We start from the raw sequence: 27,246 nt of genomic DNA, 5'->3' as shown, positions 1-27,246 counted from the left end.
GCACCTTTTGAAATATAATTTATGCTGCTAACCGTTATGTTACTTCATTATTCTCAGAGCAAATTAGCAAGACCTAGAAACAAAAAAAGGGAACTTTGTACAGTATGTAAAAGCAAAAGATTAAGTTTACGATGGATTAGGTATTTGATTTATTTAATGCCTTAGGGAAAAAAAATCTAAATCTGGAAAAACAGTAGGAAGAAAGTAACCATTATTTGGGAACATGCAAATTTATTTAAAAGTACTGTGAAAATAAAATGTAAATAGAAGCTTAATAACTAGATTTTTTATCTTAAGCCTATTAAAATTTCAAATTTTCTTATTTTAAGCCTTTATGTTCGTTAACATATTTTAAGAAGATATATCCTGTCATTTTTGCTAAATTTACCCGACAAATTCATCCCAATATGATGTTTTTCTTTAGTTAACTTCATTTTCTCTAAAACTTGGGTGTGTTGTGGTAGTTAAGGCAAAGGTGGGTTCTTTCGAAATGCATGTTTTTCTCATTTTGTTATTTGTAAAATGGGCCATAATCTCCATCCAAGCTTCCTTCAATCTCCATTTCATAGTTTACAGAGAAAGGAGACACTGTGGAGCACAGACTTCCCCTGGGAATACACTGGGCTTAATGAGCTTGATAGTCTGGTGGGCTCAATAAATCAAATAAAGCAAAACATTTCTCATTTTTGAATAAAAGCATTTATCACACAGTGTTTGTTCACTCGTGGTCACAAGATTGATTGGTTCCCAGCATCATAGCGTATATTGAAGCATTTTTGATTTTGTTTTTCCAGTGGGCAAGTTACGGAAGCAGTGGCTAAAGGAAAGTATCTCTGATGTCGGCTTTGGGATGCTGAAGTCTGTCAAGGAATATGTGGACCCCAATAACATCTTTGGAAACAGAAACCTTTTATAAATCCATTAGTATCATTACAAAAAAATGTCAATTTTTTTTTTTAAGTTTTCAACTGTGGTTATAATCGTAATCAAATATATCATGGACTATATTTTGGATACTTTGTTTGTTGGTTTAAAATAAGTTTGTTTTCATTCTGTAGTTTGTTTTGTTTCTACATCTATGCATTGACAGATGGTATTCCTAAATCTCTCTCATTGTAGGTACGTCATTTTACAGCCAACGGTTGTCATTTCAAATTTTAGGCAGCACAAGGCTGCCAACTATTCCAGAGGAAGCTGCTGCCAGGTGTTTTGTATTGATGCTTCCTCTTGGGGAACAAAGACAGATTTCGGTATCATTGATTGCTCAGCTAGCCTCTTTTTAAAAGAATGTTTCTGGGAATCAGATGTCTAGGAAAGGATTCCACTGAGGAGTGATACACATGTACATTGTTTAAGAGCATATTCTAGTGTGACTAGGCCATTAAAGGGAAGGATATTCATGAAAGAATATAGCCAACCTGTTATTTAGAAAACCTTCACTTCTGTAAGGTGCTTGGCCTATGGGGTTTTTTTTTGTTTTTGTTTTTGTTTTGAAATTAGTATACATGCATAAAACCTTGTATCATCAATATACAAATTATTCTGTTAGGGGACATGTTTTTGTTCTCCATGTTTCTGTTTCTATTGAGGTATGAGTTGTATTTGTATCACTGAGATAACCTATTGTTATATTCTAATTCATTGATAACATGTTTTGTAAGAAAAGCTGACATCCCTCATTGCAAGTGAAGAACAGGTTTACCATGAAATGAATGCCTTTATTCAAATTAGAGTCCTAATGTTTCTGATTTCACATTCTTGTTGCTGAAATGCAGAAGAAACAGCTACAGCAGGAGCAGAAGGAAAATTCCTTAGACTTAATGTCTCCAATTGCAAGAATTGTTTCACTAAAGAAACAGTCATCATTCAACTACTGAATTTGAAAGCCTCAGCAGTTTCAACAACAAAAATCATTTTGCTTTTTTAAAATTAATCCCAACTGCATGATAAATTTTCATATAAAAAGTAAAGTTTCAATTTAGTTTTTAATAATGGTTTAATGCCTTTTTTGAATAACTGGTTTAACCTAAATTTTTTTTAAATGTAATGTAATGTATTAATGCATATACCATAATCAAAAGTTTGAAATATCCGTTTCTTAAATAATGAGGACATTAATCACATTTAGCAAACATTTGTACATTCAAACCTGGATATTAAAGTGAAATGATTACTTTGAATCACTGTCTGCCAAGGTTCATGATTCACATTTTGAGATGGATTCTTTTCTTAATGTAATACCTAACTTTTGATAATTTTTTAAAACTAATATTTGATCAGATAATGTAAGTCAAAATGCAGACAATCCTTTAAAAGGATGCATTGTCTGTGTATGTAGCAACAGCTCCAAAGTATTTTTGGGCAGTTTGATACCTTTTATATCTGAAGTAGCCTTAACCAGAAAAATGATAATTTGAAATTGACAAAATGATATTTTTAAGACTTCAAAATGATAAATAATTTTTAACTATTAAAATTGGCCTCAAACTGATAAATCTGTAATTAAATTAGAATTAAATATCAGTTTAACAACAAAATGAAATATTTCTTTTTTAGAAACTGCCTCTCTTCATTGGTGATTTATTTTTAATTATAAAATTTCCAGCAGATCTTTGCTTTAAGCCCTTGATATTAGACCTAATTGGACACTTGATGAGGAAGTTGCCTCTAGAATTATAAAAATCTCAGCTTTATAAAATGCATCTGTTCATGAAGGTAATTTCTCTAATTGGTGATCAAAATATAAAATTAAAGAAGGTACTAATGTCTCACTGGAAGTATATATATACACACACACATGTATATGTGTGTGTGTGTGTGTATATATATGTTTCTGAGTAATTTTTAAAAAATAAAACAGGTTCATTAGAAGATCCATTCCTTTGCATGTGATTGTTATAACATTCTTTCCCAGGGAGTTCAATTTCAACAACCTCAGAAATCCGTACTTGATATTAGGAAACTATAAATGTAACACCTGAAATTATTATGTTCACTATTCTACATGAACCTTATGGAAATTCGTGATTTATGTCTTTGTTTTTCTTTTTCCAAGTATATGCAGGACTCCCCAACCTTGATTTTATAATGGTGACTGCATTTTGTAGGTGGAATCATTTCTACCGAAATCATTTTGAAACACAAGAACATTCATCAGTACTGTTTCGCTCTGATTTAGTAAATCAGAAAGCCTCGCCCCACCCCCAGCCCCCACTTTCACACACCTACTTCTGGGAGGTGCCTCAGTATAGACTTAGTATCTGTGGAGGACTGAGTTCATGAATATGCACAGAAGCACTTAAACCATGCCTCTTATTTCTATCATATTTGAAAATGGCTTCATAAAAGTTAGGAGAACACTGTTTATGTGACACTTCTTAACTCATTTTTAATGTTTATTTTTAATTTAAAAAACCTATTGCCTATTTGGTTTTCAGTACTGCATAACACTGACTTTCTTAAATTAGTCATATTTGCAATAATTTACTTAAATTTGGTAATGTCACATTTGGGTTGGGGTTTCAGTGGGAATAGTAACTTGCCGCTAGTGAGAAATGGCATTGAATACTAAAGACTCAGTGTGAACAGTCTTTATAGACCCTTAGAGAAACTGTTGCCTTAATGTTTGGTGCAATTTCTAGTAGTGCATAAGTGAATTTAGTCTTATGATAAGTAACTTGAGCTGTTTTTAGCTTAGTAAGAATTGTGGAAACCACATGTTTATTGTGCCCATCATTTTACACAAAGAAAAGAGGATTATATTGTTTCTTCTGAGGAAATAGGAGTTTTCTTCCTAAAAGTGCTTCCATATTGCAGTACTATTACTTAAAAGTTACTTATGAAGTTGGAAGCCTTCTAGTTTGCCTAACTGTGTTGATGTATTTTGAAAACAAAATTGCAATAAAGGATGAGCTTCCATCGGTGTATATGTTATACCAGATACAGATGGTTGCAAGGAAACCTTTCCCCCTACCCAGAATAGTCTGTTAGTAACTGCTAAGTCCTGGCTTGCATTTTTGAAAATGCTTTTCTGCATGTTAGCACCCAGACTTTCCTTTGTCATATTCCTTTATAGCTACAACTTAACTGTAGCTTATCAGAGAAGCTCTGTAGTCCTACACTGAAGTGTGTTCCCTTGGCTGTTATATGGGGCTGGGTTTGGTTGAACTTCTATTCTGTATAAATGTTAGAACACAGTTACTACAGATTGATTTACAAACTGCATGTGCTGGTGCTTCAGGCAGCCAAAATGGAATGCTGTGGAAAGCATATATCTACATCTGAAAAAACACTCAGACAGGAGTTAAGGACAGCTTTAATAATTTTTTTGTTTACCACTTAATCTTTATCAACTCTGATTTTAGTTAGGACTTAGCTCATGGTTGAAGAAAAGTGGAAAATAACAAGTGCCCATTTAGGTTTGAAGAATCCAGAATGTTTTACCTTTGACTTTATGAGTTACAGAAGCTTGGCTTTGCTCTAGGCTTCATGTTCCCAAATGAGCCATACATATGTCAGTATATTCACTTAATTTTTACTTATTTCAGTTTCCTGTAAAGGAAACAACTTATACATTGATGCTTAAATCCAGAAAGTATAAAAGGTTTCTTAAACTGTTAAAATATAGTGTCTGATATAAAGGATGTAAGTTACTCAGCTTTCTGCTCCCTAAGCCAAACAGTGTTTGTCTTCAGTGTGAAATTTAACTGTAAAAACTACTTGTAATGTCAAGAGATTATAGATCATATTATTAATAAAATGGACCTGGGTCTAAGTTTTTTTTCTTCAAAGGGAGTGTGAAGCTGTTTATTCTTCTGTTTGCATATGGGTTTTTCTTTTAACTTTAGTTTTTCATGTTCATATTTCCACTGATTTGAAAACACAAAATTTATTTTTATAATTTTGTTGCTTGTAGCATAATCAAGTGCAACCTACTTGTGACTAAATCTCTTTGGATTTATAGTTGACGATATTGGTAGCTAGGTTTTGTCAATCCCTCATCATTTTTTAAAATCAATGCTATATTCCCAGGAGGCATTGAGACTCCTGTGAACCCGAAGCACTCCCTTTTGAACCTTGGAAGATCCTCAAAGAGCACTCTTGTGCTCTTCTAATCACAATTCCTTAACAAATCGGAGTAAGGACCACTGACATATAGAACACTCAAGCCAAAGAACCATCACAGAATTTAGTAACTTTAGTTCTGTGAACATGAAAACATTTCTTTTTTGGTTTCCAAAGGAGATTATTTATTTTTCCACAAGGAAAAACATCTTGCAGAGACTCTGAATTCCAAATCTGAGAAAGAAAAGGAAAAAAATCTGTTTCATCGTGGATTTCTAAGCAACATATATACGTGTTTTTAAGACAACCTTTTGTTGGCAGTGTTTTTCCTGAACACCACATGCACCCTAGGAAACATGTTTTTCCTTTAAAGTAATCTTGTTCACATATCGGAAAAGGACATGAAATGCTCATACTGGCATATAAGTTTCTATAAGTAGTTATTTTTGGGCTACTTATATACTGTATCCCCAAAAGCTCACAGTGCCTTGTTGAGATTTTTTTTTTTCCATGAAATAGCCATTATTTTAAATGAGTGGGAGAGGATAAGTCTTTAGACAGAGGTCATTCATCAGTTCAAGACTATTCCTCTTCAAGAACACGTCAGGAATTAAGTAGTTGTATGTGGAAACACTGGTAATTCTTTCCACAGTATTGTTTTGGATAATCTGTTCTAGTATATTTAACTAATTGTATGGTGGACCTGTACTCTGATACACATCTAATCAGTCAATGGGATTTGTATGTGATTTTCATTCCTACTGCCCCAACCTAGTAGCCCTAAGTTGTGGCTTGGTGGATGTGGCATTGAGCCTCAAGACACTCACTACATTCTTTCTGGATGTTTGCTTACAGGCTCCCTGAGGAACAGAACCTGTGGAGCTGGCAGGGGGGCGGGTGGTTTTATTCCTAATATTATGTGCCAGTCCTTTTTCGTGTGATGGTGCCTTCCGAATAACGAATATTTCTGTTCTGGACAATGATTAAATCTTATGAGAAATATATGTAGGTTATATTAATTCTTGTTCATTTTTGCTAAGCCTGTGAAATACTTTGGCTCTGATACAACTTGACTTGAATAATATCTTATCCTGAGTCTTCCTCCAAGGCAGTACATATTCCTGCTAGGACTGTAGTAATCCTTTGGGAACTACATGTGAGTAAGCACCTGTATGTAAGCCATTATACTGCTGTAACTAATGCATACAAACAATTCTTCTCTTTACATTTATAGTCTAAAAGGGGATATGCAGTGGGAAGGAAAATTCCTGAGAGTTTCCAGCGTAGCTTTGTCAATTCCAACTGAGCCATACTGTTTTCCACAAGGGCTCAACACATATCAGTATTCCATGCTTTCACTGTGTGTTCAGATTCTCCTTTTATTGGTTTTCTTAGACTGTACTGTTCTATAAGCAAATGCCCATGTGTGATTTTTAAGATGTGCTGGGGAAAAATAAATCAATACCACAACCACCCATTGTTAAAGAAATCGTTTATTTCACGTTGGTTCTATTTAACCTTTGTTGACAGCATGCTATTCTTGGCAAAAACAAACAGGATACACTTTGTGCCCATGAGTACCCTCTCTGGTAGTAAAGGGCATGTGCACAGATACTGATTACATCCCTGCCTGTGGCTCCCACACTGAAAGGAAGGTTGTAGCTATCTGGGCTCTGAAATGACTGAAGGTCAGACCTGTTGAACTCTGTCTTACATGATACATTTCAGTAATCACTAGCCATACTAAGATTTTAGCTCTTGTATTATGTAGTTAAGAAAAGCAATTTTCTACCTGACTTATATAAGTTCAGATTGAATGAACTCTAGAAATCATCCCATCTTATTTGCTTCATCCCATCTGAACATAATTGCTACCTAACATTCCCCAGACCACAAACAGATAACCAGTCTTCCTGACCATTTATTGCTGTGAACAAATGCAAATTCATTGCCTTTCCAGGAAGCCTTTTCCAACTTCTGTCATCTTCAAGTATTAGGAAATTTTTAAATTATTATTATTAGACTGAAATCTGTGTTTGCCTTCTACCCATTATACAACTTCTGCCACCTTTGGTCATAAAGAATTGTCCAATTGCTCTGTTGAAGGGCTGCTCTTCAGGTATTTTAAGTCAGGTCCCATGTTCCTCAACACCTTCTCCTGTCAACCTTTGCTCCTGTCATTTATAGACTTTCACCTTAATAATCCTCTTCACATGTGCCCATTTGCTGTTTTTAAAGTGAGGTGTCTAGGCCTGAAAACAAATCTTCCAGAGTAGTACCAATGCTTCCTCTAGTGTAGTCACTAATAAAAAAGCATTTTTGGTGGGCATTGCTCTGTCAACTCATACTGACTATATGCCATTTACCAAAGATTGTCTTTTTCATGTGACATTTTGGCCGCATCTCCTTGGACGCTAATTTTTTTAAAGCCCCATTACTTATATTTAGCTTTACTAAAATTTGTATCTTACTGGAGTTAGTTCCATATTTTCAAAATGTTAGGATCTTGACTCTTACCCAGAATATTTTCTGTGCCATCAAGCTTCAGGTCATCAGTAAAATAGAGACAAATACTATCTGGATTTTCATCCAAGTAATGACAGATAATTGGTACAAGGGCCTATCTGACCCATGATCCTGACATTTCATCCATGAAAGAACATTCAGGATTCAGACATCTACACTTTCGCTTGACATACAATTGTCCACCTTATACTTTTACATTTTGGCCACAAATACACTTTTTATTCAGTTAATCAGCATTTATGTCAGATAAGTAATCATGTTTACTTTAACATTTTCTGCTGCCACAGTGAAATCCTGATAAAGCTACTACTACAGTTTCATGTGCTACCCTATAAGAAAAAGAAATGAAACCTTCCTGCCATCACATTTCCTTTTGCCTATGTTTGGCCTCAGGGGCATGTTTCTCTTTTTGAAAGACTCAAACCCATTTTCTGCTGCATTTTCTGATGCGGTCTGTTGATTGGGCCTGGTATTGCCTGATGGACAAGCTCTGAAATCCACCCTTGCATAGTTTTGCCATGTCCTTAGTACCTCATTGTGCTAACATTAGATAGGTGAAGCTGCTCTTTTTAGAAAATGGCAGAATTTTACCACTGTAAAGTAACTTAGAAGATAGGGTTCTAAATACAAGAAGCAGTGGATAAGGTTCTATTCTGGACATTTTGGGTGTGATTCATTTTTCTCTACAAACTACAAGTCACATTCCCTATTCGGACCTAATTTCTTCTTTTATAAAGTGAAAAACTCTGAGGTCCGTTTCAACTCAGTCTCAGTGATTCTAATGTGTCTGTTTTTTTGCTGAACACTACCCTAGAATTGATTATTATATAATTAATTTTTAAATTTACCCTTTTTTGCCAGACAGGCAAGAAGGTAGCATTGTTATCACAACAACCCTGTGAAGTAACTGGTATCATCCCCTTTTTACTGGTGAAAAAAACTGAAGTTTGGTTAGGTTAAGAAGCACCCACCATTAGTAGCTGGGAAGTGGCATTGCAGGACTGTGGAGCCAGGTGACTAACTCCAGTACCTGTGTGCTGGCTGCTTCACTGCTGTAGGCTACTTGTGCTGGATGACTATGATGTACACAGAATTTCTTTTTAGAGTAGATTATTAGTTGTCCTCTAGAGAAGGGCTCAAGTGTTGGGGTGATCAGACCCAACACCAGGTCATGGGGGCGATGAAGTCCAGCGGAGTCAAAGGAATGAGAAAAGACAGTTTGAGAAATAAAGTGGGTCCGGGGGCCAACGCAAGTATGGAGGCTGCCAAGGCCCTGAGCCCTGGAAGCCCAGACTACTGTTTATTGGTGATCAAAGAAACAGGTGGTGAGAATGTGGGGTTGAAAGGGAGCATTGTATTAAGCACATGATTTACAGCTGTGACGGTTTAGCATTTATATGACCAATTCTAAGACAATTGATCTAGGAGCCTGGAAGGGCTAGAAGCAAGGAACCAGCAAGTCTAGACACATTCCAGAGGCCACGAGGGGTTTTATGCCCTCAGCCCTGGATTCTTTCCAAGCCACGAGGGGTTTTATGCCCTCAGCCCTGGATTCTTTCCAAGCCACGAGGGGTTTTATGTCCTGGGCTTAGATGATGGTCTATCAGGGTAGCCTTCCACCCTTTAGCACAGAGCTTGGTGTTCCAAAGGCCATGAGGGATTTTAGACCCTGGACCCCGGACATGTTCCAAGACTCTTACATTATGTCAGACAAGCAAGCCCTGCCCCAGCTTCTCCCAACACTCAGCTTTTCCCAACGACAAGTAAGGAAATGGAGTCTCTTCCTACTACAGAGTAGAAGCTGCTGTCTTTGTGACCACATGCCATAGAATGCCAGAAAGGTTTTTTCTCAGATATTGTCCTGCTGTGTAAATGTTTAACCCACAGTATCCTGCACTGATTTTGTGGGTTTAATATGAAACTCATAAAAGGAAGTATCTGATGGAGTGAATAAATTTGCATTTTTATAACTTTAGTATTCTTTGAGCTGCACTTAAAAATATAAGACAACCTTTTTCTATAAGTTATACATCTTCCATTGGGAGACTGAAAATTGAAAGAACTGTTTGAGATTAAAGAAATGTTTTATTATAACCTAGAGACAACAATCTAGGTTCTTAGGAAAGTCACAATTCCTTAAAAATACTAATTTAAGAATTCAGGTTGCTGCTGAAGGGTTTGAGCTATATTAGGGTAGTCAAAAAGTATATAGCTTATAACTAGAATGAAAGTATCAGTTTAGAATCTGATGGTTACAGTCACGGTGATTATGTAGTTGGACAACCAAAACCCAAGAGTTACTGGCTCATGACAAAATACGGTTTGACTTAATACTAAGGGCATAGCCCAAAAACTGAAAACTACAGAAAACCCAAATGTCACTTTAGTCCCAGAGGTAGGTCAACAAAGGATAAGAGGCATTTAGTGAATGGTGGAGAATGAGCTGCAAGTCACACTAATACCAGGAAACTACTAATACCAGGAAAAGCTGAGTGTTGGGAGAAGCTGGGGCAGGGCTTGCATGTCTGACATAATGTGAGAGTCTTGGAACATGTCCAGGGTACAGGGTCTAAAATCCCTTGTGGCCTTTGGAACACCAAGCTCTGCAGAGAATGCTCTCAGAAACACAACCTCTAGGTCTTTCCAGATCACCCAGAGTCAATAAGAAAAAGAAGAGAGGGAACCTGAAACAAAAATTATATTTGAAAATCCTGATACTCACTTGTAAAGTCTTTCTTTAGTGATGTTATCCTTTTAAAGTTAGGTTGTTTACGCAGTCTCACTCTGCTTAACTGTAGTCAGACTTCCAACACTGTTAACCCTCCAGGACACCAGGGAGAAAATGAGCCCAGATGAGGATTATGGGGCAGAGGGGTCAGAAAGTTACTTCTAAAGCTTCCCCTCCAAGCCATTTACCCTTTCTAATCTCATATTTCCTAATAAGTATATTTATTTGGGCATGTATCCCATAGCCCTCTCTAAACAAATCAGTCTAACCTTGGGCCAAACCTATCACTGTGATTCTGTATGGATTCCATCTGAGGTGCTTCTCTAAGCCTGTGAGGCCACACACCCCTCAGGTTAGGAGTGTCCCTCTTATGATTATAGCTGTCTCATTGCCAGATGACCCACCTTCATTCCCACACAGTCATAATTGTCTGCTTCTCATGAATGGGTCAGACTTAGCCACCACACCTGACCTTCACAGATGGTATTGGGGCAAACATCTGGACATTTTGGGTGTGGACATTTTTTTCCATTCTGCAGCTAAGGCCACATTCAAAGGGGGACTGTCATGAGGAATAAAAATCCTTTGACAGGCATGTCATGCCACTGATCAAAGGAGTATGTTTTTGCTGGTTCTGCACTAAGAGATCAAGTTCTTGTTCCGGAGAAAACAAATATAACTACTTGTGTATAAGCGCATACACTCCTATTTTGTGTGTGCCCGTGTGGAGACCAAAGGGTTGACTAAGATGAAATAATTAATATTTGAGTCCTTTAAAATAGACTATGCAGGTATTATGAATAAATCTTAAAAGATTCCTTATATTTCTATAAGGAGCTCATTGTCAAGAAAAGTGCTTTTAGCACTTCATATACTCTAGGAGCACAGAACAAAGCTTTCATTTGAGTTTTAGGTACAGAAGCTTTCACTCAAATGGCAAAATATGGGGTCATTGTAAAGTCATTTGCTTTTTAGAATCAAGCAAGGCAGGGTACTTTGAATGTGAGTTTTAAAGATGTATATCCTGAAAATAAGGACAACAAGTGCCAGGGGAGTTAGGAATGCCCTGTCTTCCCAGGCCTCAGCACCAGACTTCTTGACTCTGTGTGGTTCATAAGACTTTGTTGCCGCCAGCAGCAATCTGAATCTGTGTGGGTGCCTGTCTGAGAGCCAGGGTAAGGAAGGGGACAAATGGCATGGTTCACCTTTGTTTCTTAGTGGTGTGAGCAGTCAGGATTTCCTTATACATTACTAACTAGGAAATCCCAAATGCCCAGCAGCAAGGGGTTAAAAACCATTCAGAAAAGCTTTTTATGTTCTGAAAAGTTAAATTACACATACATGAAAACCACAAACACATAACACCTGGGTAAATTGTGGCCAAATAAAGACCAGGCTATTTGCAAAAGGGAATCTGGAAAACATTTGTTTTTGGGTGGTTAACATTAGTTACACTTTATGCTTTTTTTCCCCTAAAGAAAATAGCATGGTTTAGAAGAAACAGGAAAAAAACAGAATTTTAATATGGCCATTGAAAAGATTTCAGTTCATTTACTTTCCAAATCTTAAGAGGCTACCAAGATTGACAGGGGCACAAAGCTACTGCAGCAACACTTTTAGTACAGAAGTTGTTAAACAAAGAACATTTCCCAAACATTGAATGTGCTATGGGATGCAGTGAAGAGGTCAGTAAACATTGCTTGTCCTCCACATGTGACACTAAAGCATCAGTGGTAAATGATAGCAGCTCAGATAATTAAGATTTAAAATGCCATAAATTCAAAACCATTAACTTCACAAAAAGCCAAATTTCCTGGTATAATACAATTTGAGCACAATTTGAGGTCATGCTACAGAGGAATTATGCTGAGCATGTTTTTATCAGTACCTATGTGGCTAAGTGGTTCCTTTTCCTTGAAGGAAAAAAATCATCTCATTATGGCAGAGGTTCCCTATCATTCAGAAGAAAGCTACTAGGTTGAGCTATGAGAAACTGCTAGTTTTCTAAGTCAAAAACTGTCAAAATCAACAACTTCATATGATTCAATCTAATACACTTGATTTTTCTAAGCCGGGTCAAGTTAGGTCTTTTTGTGGAAAGAGAGGAGTGGGAAATCAAATAGTAAAGCTCTTTTAAGGTTCAGAAAATAAAATGCCTGATCAGAATGCATGTGGTTCCCAGTGGGAACTCCAAAAAACTCTTGGGAGTTGTGGACATGAAATGAACACTACAACTTAGAGTTGACCTTTTTGGCCAGGCCTGGTGGCCAAGATTTTTCCTTATCCAAGAGGCTACAACATGGAAACACTGTACACCCAGCATATCCTAAATTGCAAGCACAAACGTAGGAATTAAGAACTGAGAGCTGGACCCAGTGATTTGCACCAGTAGTCCCAGCTACTTGGGAAGCTGAAGTGGGAGTATGCTTAAGCCTAGGAGTTGGATACTAACCTGGGCAACAAACATAACAAAACCTCTGTCTCTTAAACCCCTGAGTTCTCAGGATACATCTGTTATTTGTCACAGAGATAAATATTTAAAAAGTCATCATGGAAAATAGTAACAGCATATCTTGTTCATATATTTAAATTATTAAAGGGAACAAAAGAAAACCAGGGAAATTTGTTCTTTGATAATTGTTCATTGTGTCTACATTATAGCACCATAATTTTATTAAAGCTACAAAATTTTTTACTGACTTTTGCCCGTTTAAAAAAAAAAAAAAAACCCACTTATACCCTAAGGCATTTTGGTTAGATAAAGCATTATATCCATATTAAAAAACACTGCCAAAGTATCCTAAAGTCTATATAAAAACTATGCATTACAAATTAATGAGTGTAAATTGTGAGACTAGAACACACAGTCCCTGAAATGATTATTTAAAGACTACTCCTAACTATTACTGAGATAGTGCTTGGTCCCTGAATGATGTAATCCTTGTGCAAAGGCCCCTGAAGAGAGATCAGAGCACAAGGTTACAGAGGAAAGGAAACAAAGGTATTACAACTTCTGATAGAAACATTCTTCATAAGTTTGGAATTTTTCATAAACCCTGGGGTAAAAGTTCTTAGAATGTTTCACTTTCTGGGAAATGTAACAGCAAAAGTTTTGGCTCCTTTTTTTTTTTATATTGCATAGTGTACAAAGTTCAACATGTAACAAATATAAAGATGCCCAAGGTTAAATAAAGCAATGCAAATTTATAGAACAAAGCCATTTGATAAATGCCATTATCAGCTATTACTATATATTCCATCCTATAATCTCATAAATCAAAGCTTTTAACTGCCTAGACTCATCTGTGACTGTATTCTTTCCAACATGCATTCTCTCTTCTTCCAGGGGTTGTTCAATAACAGCAGGTATGTTTCTGCCATGAAGTTCACAGTGTTCTAGAAACTGGACACATTCTTGAATAACACTATCACGAAGCATGATTGTGTGTTTTGACATGTTTTCTAACAAGGACAGGAAGCATCTTTTGGCATAATACCAGGTATCTGTTCCCAGCTTTTTATTATAAGGCTCCAAGCTTTTGATAACTCGAGAAATACCAAACTCATAGTTTCCTTTGGCACAATAAAGAGTTCCTATCACCAAATTCACAATGCAGAGATGGTACATTTTCCTATTTGGGTCATCATAAGAGAGCTGCTCTTCCTCCTTTTCAATCTTCCTCATCAATTCCTCTGCTTCTTCATTTTGACTTGTCATAATGTAGGAAACACAGAGATTAGCCAGCACAATAGCACTGACATTCAGGATGTTATCATAATGCTTTTTGACTATGGGTTCATAGAAACCAATGGCTTCTTTGTATTTGTTTTCCTGCATGAACAGAACATGAGCCACATTCAACTTCCACACATCATGGTCGTTACAGAATTCCACAGATTTGCGGAAGATCTTTTCCACCATTGGATAATTTTCAAGGTTCCAGTAGATTTTTGCCTGAGCCATCAACACGGGAATATACTTCTCCATGGTTTCATCATATTCATTCACTGCCTTTTTGATAGCTTCATCATCTCTATTGTGTCTTGCTTCCTGTACTTGTATGGTGAGTTTCCGGAGGACCTCAGTCAGCATCCCTGCTAGCCCATCAAGCTTAACAAAAGCCTCTTCAGGAGCTGTCTGGCAAGTGATCACGGCATCCAAGAAGTCATAGAGATAGGGTGTGAGGAACTTATAAATCAAATGGGCATTTTCTGCCAGGACATCTGCTGCTAGGTCAAAATACTCATATTTACAGTAGAGCAGCAACAGGTTGCCAAAAGTCTCTGGAGGAAAGGGATTCTGTTGGAGCAAAAACTGTAGCTTTTCAAACCCTTCTGTAGGCCTGGCATCCATGTTCATTAGTGCCTGGTTGTGTAGGGTCACAGGGTCCAACTCTTCCTCTGCCCTGGGTGGCATGTCAGTGAGGGCTTCTTGAGCTGCCTCATAGTTTCTCAGTTGGTATTCTATAGCTGCCTTAAGGTTGAAGGCTTCCACCAGAGCAGTCTGGTGGAGGACTAAGGTGTTGCCAACACTGCGAACATCAATGCCCTCAGTGGTCATGCCCACACCTAGCTCAGGGTGCTGTCGGATGCCACGCTCAATAATCTCAGCGATATGCTTCAGCGCTGAGGCATATTGTCGGCTGCTGTAATAGGCCAAAGCCAGGTTGTAGGAAAGGTCAGGCTGGTAGCCCGAAGCCTGCAGGGCGGCAAAAAACTTGGAGCATGCAGCTTCATACTGCCCCTCCCTGTACAGCAAACAACCCAGGCTGACCTGGCCATCGGTCTCATTCTCGCCCCCACTTTCTTCTCCCTCTTCCCCACTCAGCAGCTGTTCTACCAGGATCCTGGATCCCGGCAGATCGCCCTCACTGTACTTGATGGCAGCCTGCAGGCGGAGGACCCGGCTGTGGTAGGCGGGGTTATCCAGGAGAAGGAAGGCGACCCGGGTGGCCTCCGGATAAAGGCAGGCCTTGTACAGGGCCTGGGCCTGGTACAGGCGGTACTGCTCCAGTTCCGGGTGCAGCTGGCCCAGCTGCTCATAGCACTCGGCCGCCAGCGCGAACTCCTGCAGGCGGTAGTAGCAGTAGCCTAGCAGCGACAGGCCTGCGCGGGTCCTAGGGCTCTGCTGCGGCTCTCCGCCCAGCAGCTGCACCGCCTCGGCGTAGCGGGCATCGCGGATGAGCCGGTACACGACCACGGTGAACTCCCCGTCGGGGATCTGCGCGCCGCTCAGGACCGCCATAGTCACCAGGGCTGTTATGCGTGCGGTTACCACGGCAACAGGGCAACCGGAAGCGGAAGACTGCCGGTTTCCTTGTCGCAAGAAATCTGTTAGGAATAAAAAGGGAGCATTCTCGTCAGTCTCTGAATTTTGGTTTGATCTTCAAATACTGTGGACTGCGGAGTGGCGGCATTCAGGAGGGGAAAGACTACTCCTCCGGGCCGTTCAGAGACTGAATCTCCTGGTCCCTGCCTGCACCGTTCCAGCGGTGCCGCGGCGCGGGACGTATCCGCGCTGCATGCTGGGAGGCGTAGTCCCGGCTGTACCCACCCGACCCGCGGCCGGTGGGGATGCAGGGTAACCCTCCTTCCCTGCCCCCTAAAGATCAGGGGCGCTCACTGTGTCTGTTTTAGCACCTTGATCTCTGGCGCGGCGGAGAAAGGTTTCCGGCCCCATGTTCCTGGCGATTTTGAGCCTTGTACTCGGTGTCGTCGATACTAATGCTGGCTTTTGGTTTAGTTTTACTAAAAGGACCGGGATGGCAAAAGGCGAGTTATCTCTTGGAATTCCCCTGGAATTAGAGCAGGTTCTTTTTACGCTGCCCCGAGGGCACACTTTGTAAGAATAGAATAGAGCGGCGAGCAGAAATCCTTAATTTGGTGGTTTCCAGATGTTAATGAGGAAAAAAGACTGTGAATCTTGATTGGTACTGGAAGAAGTTCGGTTTTAGGTCAAAGTATCTCCCGCTCTTTTTTTCCCATAACAAATATTACTGAGTATATATTGGCGTTTACCCTTGGCCATCCCCATTGCGCTGGAGTTCCAACTTTCACTACTAAGTAGAAAAGTTCGAGAAATGCATGACTTCAGTCTTTTCCAAGAGGGGAAAATCCAAGACATTAAAATGTGCTCCTTTCCCTATGCATTTTTACTCTTCTCTCTTAACTACTAGATTTGTCTGCCAGTGATGTGTGGGTGTGTGAGAGACACACATGCTCAGTTTGTACTTGTCAGCCTTCTAGGGATTTTGGATATTGAGCTAATAAATATGGATTTTCTTCTGTTAAAATAAAAAAACATTGCCTACACTTTAATTTTTTTCCAGATTCTTAGTTTGAAGATTTCTATGCAGGTTTGCTAGACTGTACAAGATATCATTCTGGGTTTTCTTTCATTCTTCATTATGTATTTGGAATAGATTCTGTAGATTCCATGTTATTATCCTGGGGCTATTTTTGTATAATGTCTTTTCAATTTATTAGTGCCCATGATGGGGCTGTGAAAAACTAGGGGCTTAATTATTCCATAAAATTATATATAATCACTAATTTAAAAAATACCCCTAGATTAAACTGACCTAGAGACCATAGACTTTAAGGGAGAATGTAATTTTTCAATCAAGAATTAGGGACATAGACAAGATAGCAAAATATGAATTTGGCTTATCCCAGTGAGGTACTTGTAAATAGTGTAGTTTTCAAGGTAACAATAATAGTTGTAATTAATTAACATCTATCATATGGTGGCCTGGGACAAGGCATTGTCTTTTGTAGTCTTCCATGATGTCCATCGGCCTCACTACCACCCAAGATAAACAGTCCAAGTCAGAATATGTCTTTGCTATGTAGTTAAATACTTCAATGCAGGTACCTTACTGCCTTTTCAACAGTATTGCTGTTCATAAATATTTTCTACATACAAATTTTGGAGCCAACACCAACCATATTGCATGACATTCTATTAGACCACCTGTATATATTATTTCTAATCATAATAACCACCCTGTATTCTGCATATTACTGATGAAGAACATGTGAATCAGAAAGATTAGGTAAGTTGCCTGAGATGACATAGCAGATAAGAAGCAGCTGAATCATGAAATTCCAAAGCTAAGTTCAATAGGTAATAATCACTGATGAATTAACTCTATCTCTCATGTATGCACCCAGTTATAGGGGAATATTAGTGTCTTGCTTTTTTATGTTGTTATTTTCCTATCAAAGCAACCAGCCACCTTGGTTTGGCCAGTGGAAATTTGAACTTCTTGGCCTAAGCTGTAACTGTGAGCAAGTATTAGAAAGTGATTAGTTGGGAGTGGTCACCTGTTATACGTAAAAAGGAACTTCGTAGATGTCTGAATGCTATACCATAAAGCAACTGACTTCGTGTACTCATATATTCTTCTCTCTTGCTGAGAAGTTTGCCACAGTCCTGTCCTAGATGAGAACAGACAAGGAACCTCGTATTTCATCAGTACCAAGAAAGGGACAAAAGTGCACTCATTTTAGAGAGGTTGAGTGTAGCTCTGGACCATGCAAAAACACCAGGGAAAACAGTTGAGAAAGGCTTCTGTAACCCTATTTCAAGGCTTCTTTCTACCCAATTTCAGCTACAGCCTTATCCAATTTTCAACCCAGAACTGTTTGTAGATTGAAAGATGCTGGCTAGTGCTGCTCAATATTCAAGGAGTAGGGGGTGTTCTGCTTACTACTTGCCCGATTGACACTTGTCCTTGGAAACAATATCCAAAAGACTTAATATTTAAAAATTCTGGGGCCGGCCACTGTGGCTCACGCCTGTAATCCCAGAGCTTTGGGAGGCCAAGGTGGGAGGATTGCTTGAGGCTAGGGGTTCAAGACCAGCCTGAGTAACATAGGAAGACCTCATCTCTAACAAAAAAAAAAAGAAACAAAAAAACAAAAAAAAAAAAAAACAAAAAAAAGCCAGGCATGGTGGTATGTAACTATAGTCCCAGCTACTCAGGATAGAAGCCGAAGAATTGCTTGAGCCCAAAAGCTTGAGGTTGTGGTGCGCTGTGATCATACCACTGCACTCCAGCCTGTGTAACAGAATGAGACTCTGACTCTAAAACAACAACAAAAAAATTCTTATATATTGAGCTGTTACCTTGGGTAACAATAAATAGGTAAGAAGACAGAACACAAAAATGGGAAATTGTCTTTCCTATCTTTCACCTTTATTTTGCAGAGTTGTATTTGCATCATGAACACATTCACCTTCAAATGGCTTCTTGAAAATATATGAAAAGTAAAAGGACTATATTTTCTCCTCCAAATTTCTGAGATCCCTGAAGAAATCAGTTGGGGTTCTCCTCTTTGTGTTGGTACCTGTGAGCATGGCAGCTGGAGTGGGCAGGAGGGGGGCTGTTCTGTGTCTCTTCCTCCTTACTTCATGTAATGCTGCTCCTTAGGCCTAGCTTGAAAAAAGCAGGACATTCGGCTTAGACAGATGGAGGGCAGGGTGATTTTCAAAATGAAATGAATACACAGATCACACTGTGAAATTGGCATGACCATCACTGCTGCTGTGATAGGCCGACTTTTATTTGGTCTCGGATAGGCATATGGGGAATAGATCAGTTTTTTGGGTAGTAGAGGAGGGAAAGGAGGCCCTTTAATTAATGATAGAAATTCTGGAAAGCAATAAACAGGAATATCATAAAGTATCTTTTTTGTTTGCAACAGAATCTTGAAAAGCTGGAACATATATCAAAAAATAAGTCTATAATACCACTCCCAGCAGTAAGAAAGCATTTGGTGTTTACAAAAGAATGATTTAGTGCCTTATTGAAAGGAATTTAGCTTTTAGGAAATGGTTTAGGACTCACAGTGGATTTTGCTGAATAAGCAGAGGCATGTTCACCATGTGGAAGAATTCTATTTAGGCAAAATGTATAGCAGCAAAAAGCATGATGTTTGGTTCCTAACGCTTTTGTGTTTCTGCCTGCCAAAATATGAGATGATCAAATTGCATGTATATTCTATTTGGCAGTCTCTTTTAAAACCACTTGAAAGTGATTATTTCATGAAAATAACTACTTCTTGTTGGTAAACATTGTTTATTTATGAGTATTTCAACCACAACTGTGGTCAGACATCTTCCTTAATAAAGGAAGACTTTCTGCAAAACCACTTTCTACTTGTTATTTCTGTCTCCCATTCATTCCAGGGCATTTTCTTTAGGCTGTCCAGTTATGGGATTAACTTTTTCTCTGGTAGTTCCAGCTCTATTAATATTTTAAATAGTAATGTATTTTCTTCTTAAATATGCCTTGCTTTTGATGAAACAATTTTTATTTCTGGGTTTATGGTATTGCTATGGTTTGGATGTGGTTTGTTCCCACCAAATCTCACAATTTGATTACCAGCATGGTGGTGTTGGAAGATGTTTGGGTCATGGGGGTGGATCCCTCATGAATGGCTCGGTGTCATTCCCATAGTAGTGAGAGTTATTGCTCTCATGAGACTGGATTGGTTCTCGTGGAAATGGATTAGTTCTCATGAGAGTGGGTTGTTATAAGGCAAGTTGCCCTTGGGTTTTGCCCCTTTGCACATGTCCACTTCCTCTTCGACCTTCTGCCATGTTATGATGCAGCACAAACAACCCCACCAGAAGCTGAGCAGATGCTGGCACCATGCTTCTTGTACTTCCCAACCTGCAGAACAATCAACTAAATAAACCTCTTTTTTATGTAAATTACCCAGCCTTGGGTATTTATTCAATTACAGTAACACAAAATGGACCAACACAGAAAATTGGTACCGAGGAGTGGGATTTGCTCTGTGAATACCTGAAAATGTGAAATCTGCTTTGGAATTATGTAGTGGGCAATGGTTGAAAGAATTTGGAGGAGGAGCAGGCTAGAAAGAGACTGTATTGCAGTGAACAGAGCATTAAGGGCAGTTCTGGTGAGGGCTTAGAAAAAGACAAAAAGATGAGGGAAAGTTTGGAACTTTTTTGAGATTGTTTAAGTAATTGTGACCAAAATGCTGATAGAAATATGGGCAGTAAAAGCCATGCTGATGAGGTCTCCGATGGAAATGAAGAATATCTTCTTGAAAATTGAGGTAAGGCCCATCCTTGTTACACAGTTGCAAAGAAATTGGCTGTAGTATGTCTATTCCCTAGGGATTTATGGAAGGTAGCACTTAAGAGTGATGAACTTATGTATCTGGTGGAAGAACTTTCTAACCAGCAAAACACTCAAGAAGTGATGTGGTTACTTTTAATAGCTCATGCTTAGTTATGGCACAGCAAAGTAATAATCTAAAGGCAGAATTTATAATTAAAAGGGAAGCAGAATGTAAACATTTGAAAAATGTGCAGCCCAACCATGTGAAATGAAAGAGTGTTTTCAGGAGAACAATTCAAGGGTACTGTCAAGAGACTACTTGCCAAAAAGATTAGTATGCATATAAGGGAGTCAAGTGCTGTGCATCAGGACATTGGGAAAAAGGCCCAGAGGCCTAAGAGGGCAGAATGGTTTTGAGGGACAAATCTGGGTGTTTTCTGTGAAATTGCTGCCCAGGGCCACTTCAGGCTGCTGCTCTTGCATCCTGGTGACTTAAGCAGTTCCAGGTGTTCCTTGTGCTGCCACTCCAGAGATCCCAAACTGTAAGCTTTGGCATCATCTACATCCAAATGGTGCTAATTTTGTAGACATGCAGAATACAAGAGTGGTGGAGGTATATAGGAGCTCCCACCTAGATTTCAGAAGATGTATCAGAAAGCCTGGAAGCCCAGGCAGACTTGTCAAAGGGGCAGAGCCACTGCAGAGAGCCTCTACTAAAGCAATGCTGAGCAGAAATGTATAATCAAAGCAGCCATAGAGAGTCCCTACCAGGGAAGTAGGAGTTGAGGGAGTGGGGCTACCTTTGGGACCCTGAGACTGTAGAGCCATTGACAATGTGCAATGCCTGCCTGGAAAAGTTACGGGCATTTGACTCCAACTGTGAGAACAGCCACGTGTGCTACACCCAGTGATGCAAGTGGGGCAGGGCTGCCCAAGGCTTTGGGAGCCCACCCCTCACATCAGTGTGCCCAGGAGATGACACATGGTGTGAAAGATTATGCAGGAGCCTTAAGATTTAATGTCTGCCCTGCTGAGTTTCAGATTTGTATGGGGTCTGTCATTTCTTTCTTTTGGCCTATATCTCCCTTTTCAAGTGGGGATGTTTACCAAATGTCTGTCCCACCATTGCATCTTGAAAATAAATAACTTATTTTTAATTTTACAGGCTTACAGCTGGAAGCAACTTGCTATGAGTCTTAGATGAGACTTTGGACTTTTAAGTTGTTGCTGGAACAAGTTAAGACTTTTGAGACTATTGGAATGGAATGATTGTATTTTGTATATGAGAAGCACAGGATTTTTTTGAGGCTAGAGGCAGAATGCTATGTTTGCATATAGTTCATCCCCATCAAAACTCACGTTGAAATGTTATTGTCAGTGCCGCAGTATAGGGAAATGGAGCCTAGGGGAGCTGTTTGGGTCATGGGAGTGGATCCGTTATGAATGACTTGGTGCTATTCTCGCAGTAGTGAGCTCTTGTGCTCATGAGACTGGATTAGTTCTCGTGGAAATGGATTAGTTCCCATGAGAGTGGGTTGTTATAAATCAGGATACCCTTGGGTTTTGCCCCTTTGCACATGTCTGCTTCCCCTTTGACCTTCTGCCATGTTATGATGTAGCACAAAAGCCCTCACCAGAAGCCAGACTGATGCTGGTGCCATGCTTCTTGTACTTCCCATCCTGCAGAACTATGAGCTAAATAAATCTTTTTTTACAAATTATCCAGTCTGATGTATTCTGCTATAGCAACATAAAATGGACGAAGACAGGTGTTATTATCCCAATTAATTTATTAGGCAGAACACAGTCACATGATTTATACAAAGGAATTAGCAGAGAAGACACAGCTTTGGGTACTACCACTGAAAAATTTATTCCTCAGAGTTGGAGTGTGCTGTGGGATACACTAATGGGGATGTTACCCAAATTATTTTAGCATGTTTCACTGCTTTCACTTCCAAGAAGTAAGCAACATTGAAGTATCATGTCTTTCCTCCAGACTGGAACCTTTCATGGTCAGAGATATCCTGTTAATGCCTGTTTTTATTCCTGCAATAAAGTCATGAAAATAATAAATTGGATAGGAAGAGTCTTTGAGGCCAGTGGTCAAAAGAGAAGATTTCCAAAAGAAAAATGTCATCAGCCTGTAGGAACACATGTTCTGGCTTGCAAAGCCTTCAAACTATTTTTTCCATGGCATCAGACAACCTCTGATGGCCAGCCGTCCAGTTGTCTGAAATGACACAAATTTTCATTTGACTGTTGCCTAATATTTTATAGGCTTGGTCAGATTTATCTTTAAGTCCTGAGCACTGACAATGTGCAAAATTGTCCTATTGGATTATGCTTTAAATGTTCTTGCTAAGATTAATGCAGTATATACAATTAACTTTCCTTAGACCACACCAGCCTTATGGATAATTAAGAACTGGATGACAATTGCCATGGTATTTGAGCAGCAACCTAACTACCGCACTTGTTTTTTGAGGCTTTTTCTGTGGAGAGTTATGGAACACATTTCCTGGGTTGTGTTAGTCCATTCTTGCTCTCATGGCTAGAGTGGGAGCAAGAGAGAGAGGCAAAAAATGCCACATACTTTTAAACAACCAGATCTTGCAGGAACTCAGAGACCAACCTAGAAAACAAGCCTGGCCTTTAAGCCCACTGCCATCTTACTCCCTACATTCAATGACTCAAGTCCTAACAATTCTGCCTGTGAACTAACTCAACTCTATACTTCTCTCCAGTCTCTACCACCACTGCTCTGGTTTCTGCCACCACCATCTCTCTCTTGGATATGGCAGTAAGCTTTCTTGCAGAATAAATGGTTTCCCCTCATCTCTTCCTGGAATGCTTCCAAAGATTACGAGGTACTTTATCTCCCTTCTTTGTTCAGGATTTTACTTTGGGGACCTCATTAAGCCTTTAAATGCACTTTACCATTTCTCCCAGGAAATCATGGGGTCCTTGTACAAAATAGACCTCCCAGTGGTTTGTCTTTCTATGCTAGTGTTTCTGTCTCAGGTGTGGAGTGCTGTTGCTCTCACCCCAATGACTCTTGCAGCCTGAATATATAGGAATGTTTTAGGACTGAGACTTCAAATGGTTTTGGAAGAAATGGTTTCTATAAGTGGTATTAGAAGTTGAGGGTGATATAGAGAACTTAAATTGATTTAGTCACGTTTTTCTTTTCTTTTTTTTTTTTTTTTTTAGATGGAGTCTCACTGTGTCGCCCAGACTGGAGTGTAGTGGTGAGATCTCAACTCACTGCAACCTCCACCTCCTGGGTTTGAGCAATTCTCGTGCCTCAGCCTCCCTAGTAACTGGGATTACAGGCATGCGCCACCACGCCCGACTAATTTTTGTCTGTTTAGTAGAGATGCGGTTTCACCATATTGGCCAGGCTGGTCTCAAACTCCTGACCTGAAGTGATCTGCCCGCCTTGGCCTCCCAGAGTGCTGGGATTACAGATGTGAGCCACCACACCTGGCTGTGACTTTCTTCTAGTGAAGAATTTAATAACATTATTTTGCTTTATAAGCACATCAAGTACTTTTCTTACCTCTGGATCTCTATGCCATTGGAGGACTTTTTAGAGATGGTGATATGGTTTGGCTGTGTCCCCACCCAAATCTCGTCTTGAATTCTAACCCTGATAATCCCCACGTGTCATGGGAGGGACCTGATGGGAGGTAATTGAATCATGAGGGCAATTTCCCCCATGCTGTTCTCATGATAGTGAGTTCTCACTAGCTCTGATGGTTTTGTAAGTGTCCACATTTCCCCTGCTGCACTCATTCTCCCTCCTCTGCCCTATGGAGAGGTGCCTTCCACCATGCTTATAAGAATCCTGAGGCCTCCCCAGCCATGCAGCGCTTTGAGTCAATTAAACCTCTTTCCTTTATAAATTACCCAGTCTCAGGTATTTCTTCATAGTAGCATGGGAACAAACTAACACAGTTTTGTCTTTCTCTGGCCTCAGCAAATGAAACCATGAAGACCTTTCCTTCCGTTTGTAAAGAATCTATATAAACAAACAAACAAACAAAAAATTTATCAAGACATGAAAATGTACTCAGGTAGCATAATGTGTTTGAAAGTTGCCAATTCAATATAAAATCATCTGAAGTGAGATCCCTGTTCTGCCATCAACAACAGTGTAGCCCTGAAAAAGTTCTTAACCTCATTGAAACACAGTTTTCTTATTGGTAAAACAGAAACAAAAAATGGCTATGTAAATTTATTACAAGAGTTCAAGATAATACAAAGCATCTGGCCTAGAGCAGATATGGAATACATTTTAACTATTAGTGTTACATAAATGGAGCTATTGTGGTTCCTTGGGATTCTTACTAGACTATTTTAGGCTTAAACGACTATGGGCCAAAATTATTAAGTTAAACCTCTGCCATCCAGGAGTAGATGTTCTCCTTCCACTTGATGTTATATTCCTAAGAATGTCTGATAAGGCCAGGCGCAGTGGCTCATGCCTATAATCCCAGCACTTTGGGAGGCCGAGGTGGGCAGATCACGAGGTTAAGAGATCGAGACCATCTTGGCCAACCAACACAGTGAAACCCCGTCTCTATTAAAAATACAAAAATTAGCTGGGTGTAGTGGCACACGCCTGTAGTCCCAGCTACTTGGGAGGCTGTGGCAGGAGAATTGCTTGAACCCGGGAGGTGGAGGTTGCAGTGAGCCGAGATCGCGCCACTGCACTCCAGCCAGGGCGACAGAACTAGACTCCGTCTCAAAAAAAAAAAAAAAAAAAAAAAAGGTCTGATAAACTCTAGAATGTGGAAGGGCAAATGTCTGGCAGAAAGTAGTGTGTTTATTAAACCTGCTTCTCTCTAAGAAATGGAAGTTTCAAGTTAAATAGTTTATTTTGTTCATTAAACAAATGAGTAAGTGATTACTCCACTCAAGGCATTGTAAAGGATCCAGAACTTTCAAGAAATTTACAGCCCAGAGGAGTTACTACAGGTACATTAAAAAAAAAAAATTGCAATTGAGGCAATGTGGACAGTGCCTTAAACATTGTCACATACAACATGACACAGAGGTTCAGAGTTATAGAAAAAAAACAACCCTGATTTGGCTAGAGCAGCAGTTTGCGACCGTATCAGATACCTTGCCCCTTCTTTTAAAACAAATATTTTCTAAGGCCCTCTTTACTATTTTGAAATGAAATTCATATGTAAGATATAATATTCTACACATATAATTTCTTTTTCTTCTTTTTCTTTTTTAAATCTCCAGTGCATAAACTGATTAATCATAATCTTTAGTCATTGACACACTTTCATTAGTGGTCCACGTATAGCTCTCTCCTAGTCTTCTCTTTGTTTAGTTTTAATAATGTAATAATCAGCAGTGAAGCCGTCACCCAGCATAAAAGGCAAGATCTTTACTATGACCTACATTTGACTCTGGAGATGCCTCCCAAACCATCCTGCATCTCTCTTATCCTAGGTAACCATCACCCTAAATCTGTTGTTTTCATTGTCTTGCTTCCCTTTTTATATCATTTCATTGTATCTATATGAATTTCTTGGACATATTTTTATTTTAGTTGTTTTAGCTTTATGAAAAGGGTTCACATGGCATATACCCTTTTAATGTTATTCATCCATATTATTGCATATGTCATTCTGCAGATTCACTGGTTTCAGCAACCATATTATATACCATTGTGTGAATTTGGCATGGTTTACTTGCCCACTCTCCTGTTGATGGGCATTTTGATTGTTTCTGAGTTTTTGCTGTTTTCAAAAGTGCAGCTATGGGCATTTTTATATATGCCTCTTCGTGTACACATCCAAGAGTTTTTCTTGTATATATACCCAGAAGTGGAATTGTGTCAGTAGAGTATTTAAATGTTTAATGTTATCACATAAAGCCAAACTGTTTTCTATAATTGTTGCCCTAATTTACCTTCCCACTCACAGTGCATAAAATATTCTGTAAATATACATCCTCTTTAACACCTGCTATTGTCAGAATTTATGTTTATTGGCCATATAGATTTTCTCTTTTGTAAAGATCTTGTTCTTGTCTTTTGCTCACTTTTCTGTTGGATTGTTAGTGCTTTTCTTATTGATTTGTAAGCGTTCTTTATATAATCATTATACTAGTTCTGTATCAGCTGTGTGAATTGCAAACATCTGGTTTGTAACCTTTCACTTATATTTAGGGTACTTAATTTTATTAGTCTTTTATAGTAAATAATTTTTATGTATTGTTTTAAAAACGTTTACTTTATGTCTAAATTATATTCTTTTTTTACAGTTTTGTTTCTGCCTTTAAATTTTTAACACATCTGTACTTGAGTTTTCTATATGATGTGAAGTTGAGATTCATTTTAATTTTTTTTCCAAATAACCTTTTTTTCTCGGATCCATTTATTGAACAGTCTCTTAGTCTACCTCAATTTAACATACCACCTCTGTCAAATACGAAGTTCCCTGTAAGCATAGGTCTGTTTCTAGGCTGACTCTTCTATTCCACTGATAAATTTTATCAAGTTCTGAAACAATGCCACATTGTCTTAATCTCCATAGGCCCATCATAAATCCTCATATCTGGTGGGGTGGATACCATCTCTGTACTTTCCTTTTTCAGAGGTAAATTTTTGTGGCTATTCTTGGTTCTTACTTTCCTTACATGGCTAATTTTAAAAAACAACATAATGCCCCTACTATAATATGATTAATAAATAAAAGTAAAATGATTTATAGTAAAATAGTATGTAGTTTAATGTTTATAATGCTAGGTCATGACAGCAGCAGAAAAACATCTCCACAAATATTCAGAATGCCCCCTAAGAGTATT

General features: G+C 38.8%; 3 protein-coding genes across 4 annotated transcripts in view; 1 reads left to right on the top strand and 2 right to left on the bottom strand.

The window, feature by feature from the left end:
- The window catches only part of AGPS (alkylglycerone phosphate synthase), a 160,067-nt gene extending 153,530 nt beyond the window's left edge, over nt 1-6,537 (top strand). For both annotated transcript variants that reach the window (XM_050750550.1, XM_050750551.1), the window contains exon 20: nt 795-6,537. In XM_050750550.1, the coding sequence (XP_050606507.1) occupies nt 795-916 (122 nt within the window). In that variant the 3' untranslated portion in view covers nt 917-6,537. The remainder of the gene's footprint in view (nt 1-794) is intronic.
- Nucleotides 1-27,246, bottom strand: part of NFE2L2 (NFE2 like bZIP transcription factor 2) — a 598,880-nt gene that overhangs the window by 309,176 nt on the left and 262,458 nt on the right. The gene's annotated exons all lie outside the window — the stretch shown is intronic.
- On the bottom strand, nt 11,809-15,765 carry LOC126932069 (tetratricopeptide repeat protein 30B). Its single transcript, XM_050750553.1, has one exon. The coding sequence runs from the start codon at nt 15,561-15,563 to the stop codon at nt 13,566-13,568; it is 1,998 nt and encodes a 665-aa protein (XP_050606510.1). The 5' UTR covers nt 15,564-15,765; the 3' UTR covers nt 11,809-13,565.

Source organism: Macaca thibetana, chromosome 12, assembly GCF_024542745.1.
Source record: "Macaca thibetana thibetana isolate TM-01 chromosome 12, ASM2454274v1, whole genome shotgun sequence".
Lineage (NCBI taxonomy): Eukaryota > Metazoa > Chordata > Mammalia > Primates > Cercopithecidae > Macaca > Macaca thibetana.
The sequence above is the reverse complement of the archived record's forward strand: the minus strand, read 5'-3'. Positions and strand labels throughout refer to the sequence as shown.

Excerpts from the sequence above, each read along its gene's own strand:
- LOC126932069 (XM_050750553.1), bottom strand. The coding sequence starts at position 15,563 with ATGGCGGTCCTGAGCGGCGCGCAGATCCCCGACGGGGAGTTCACCGTG.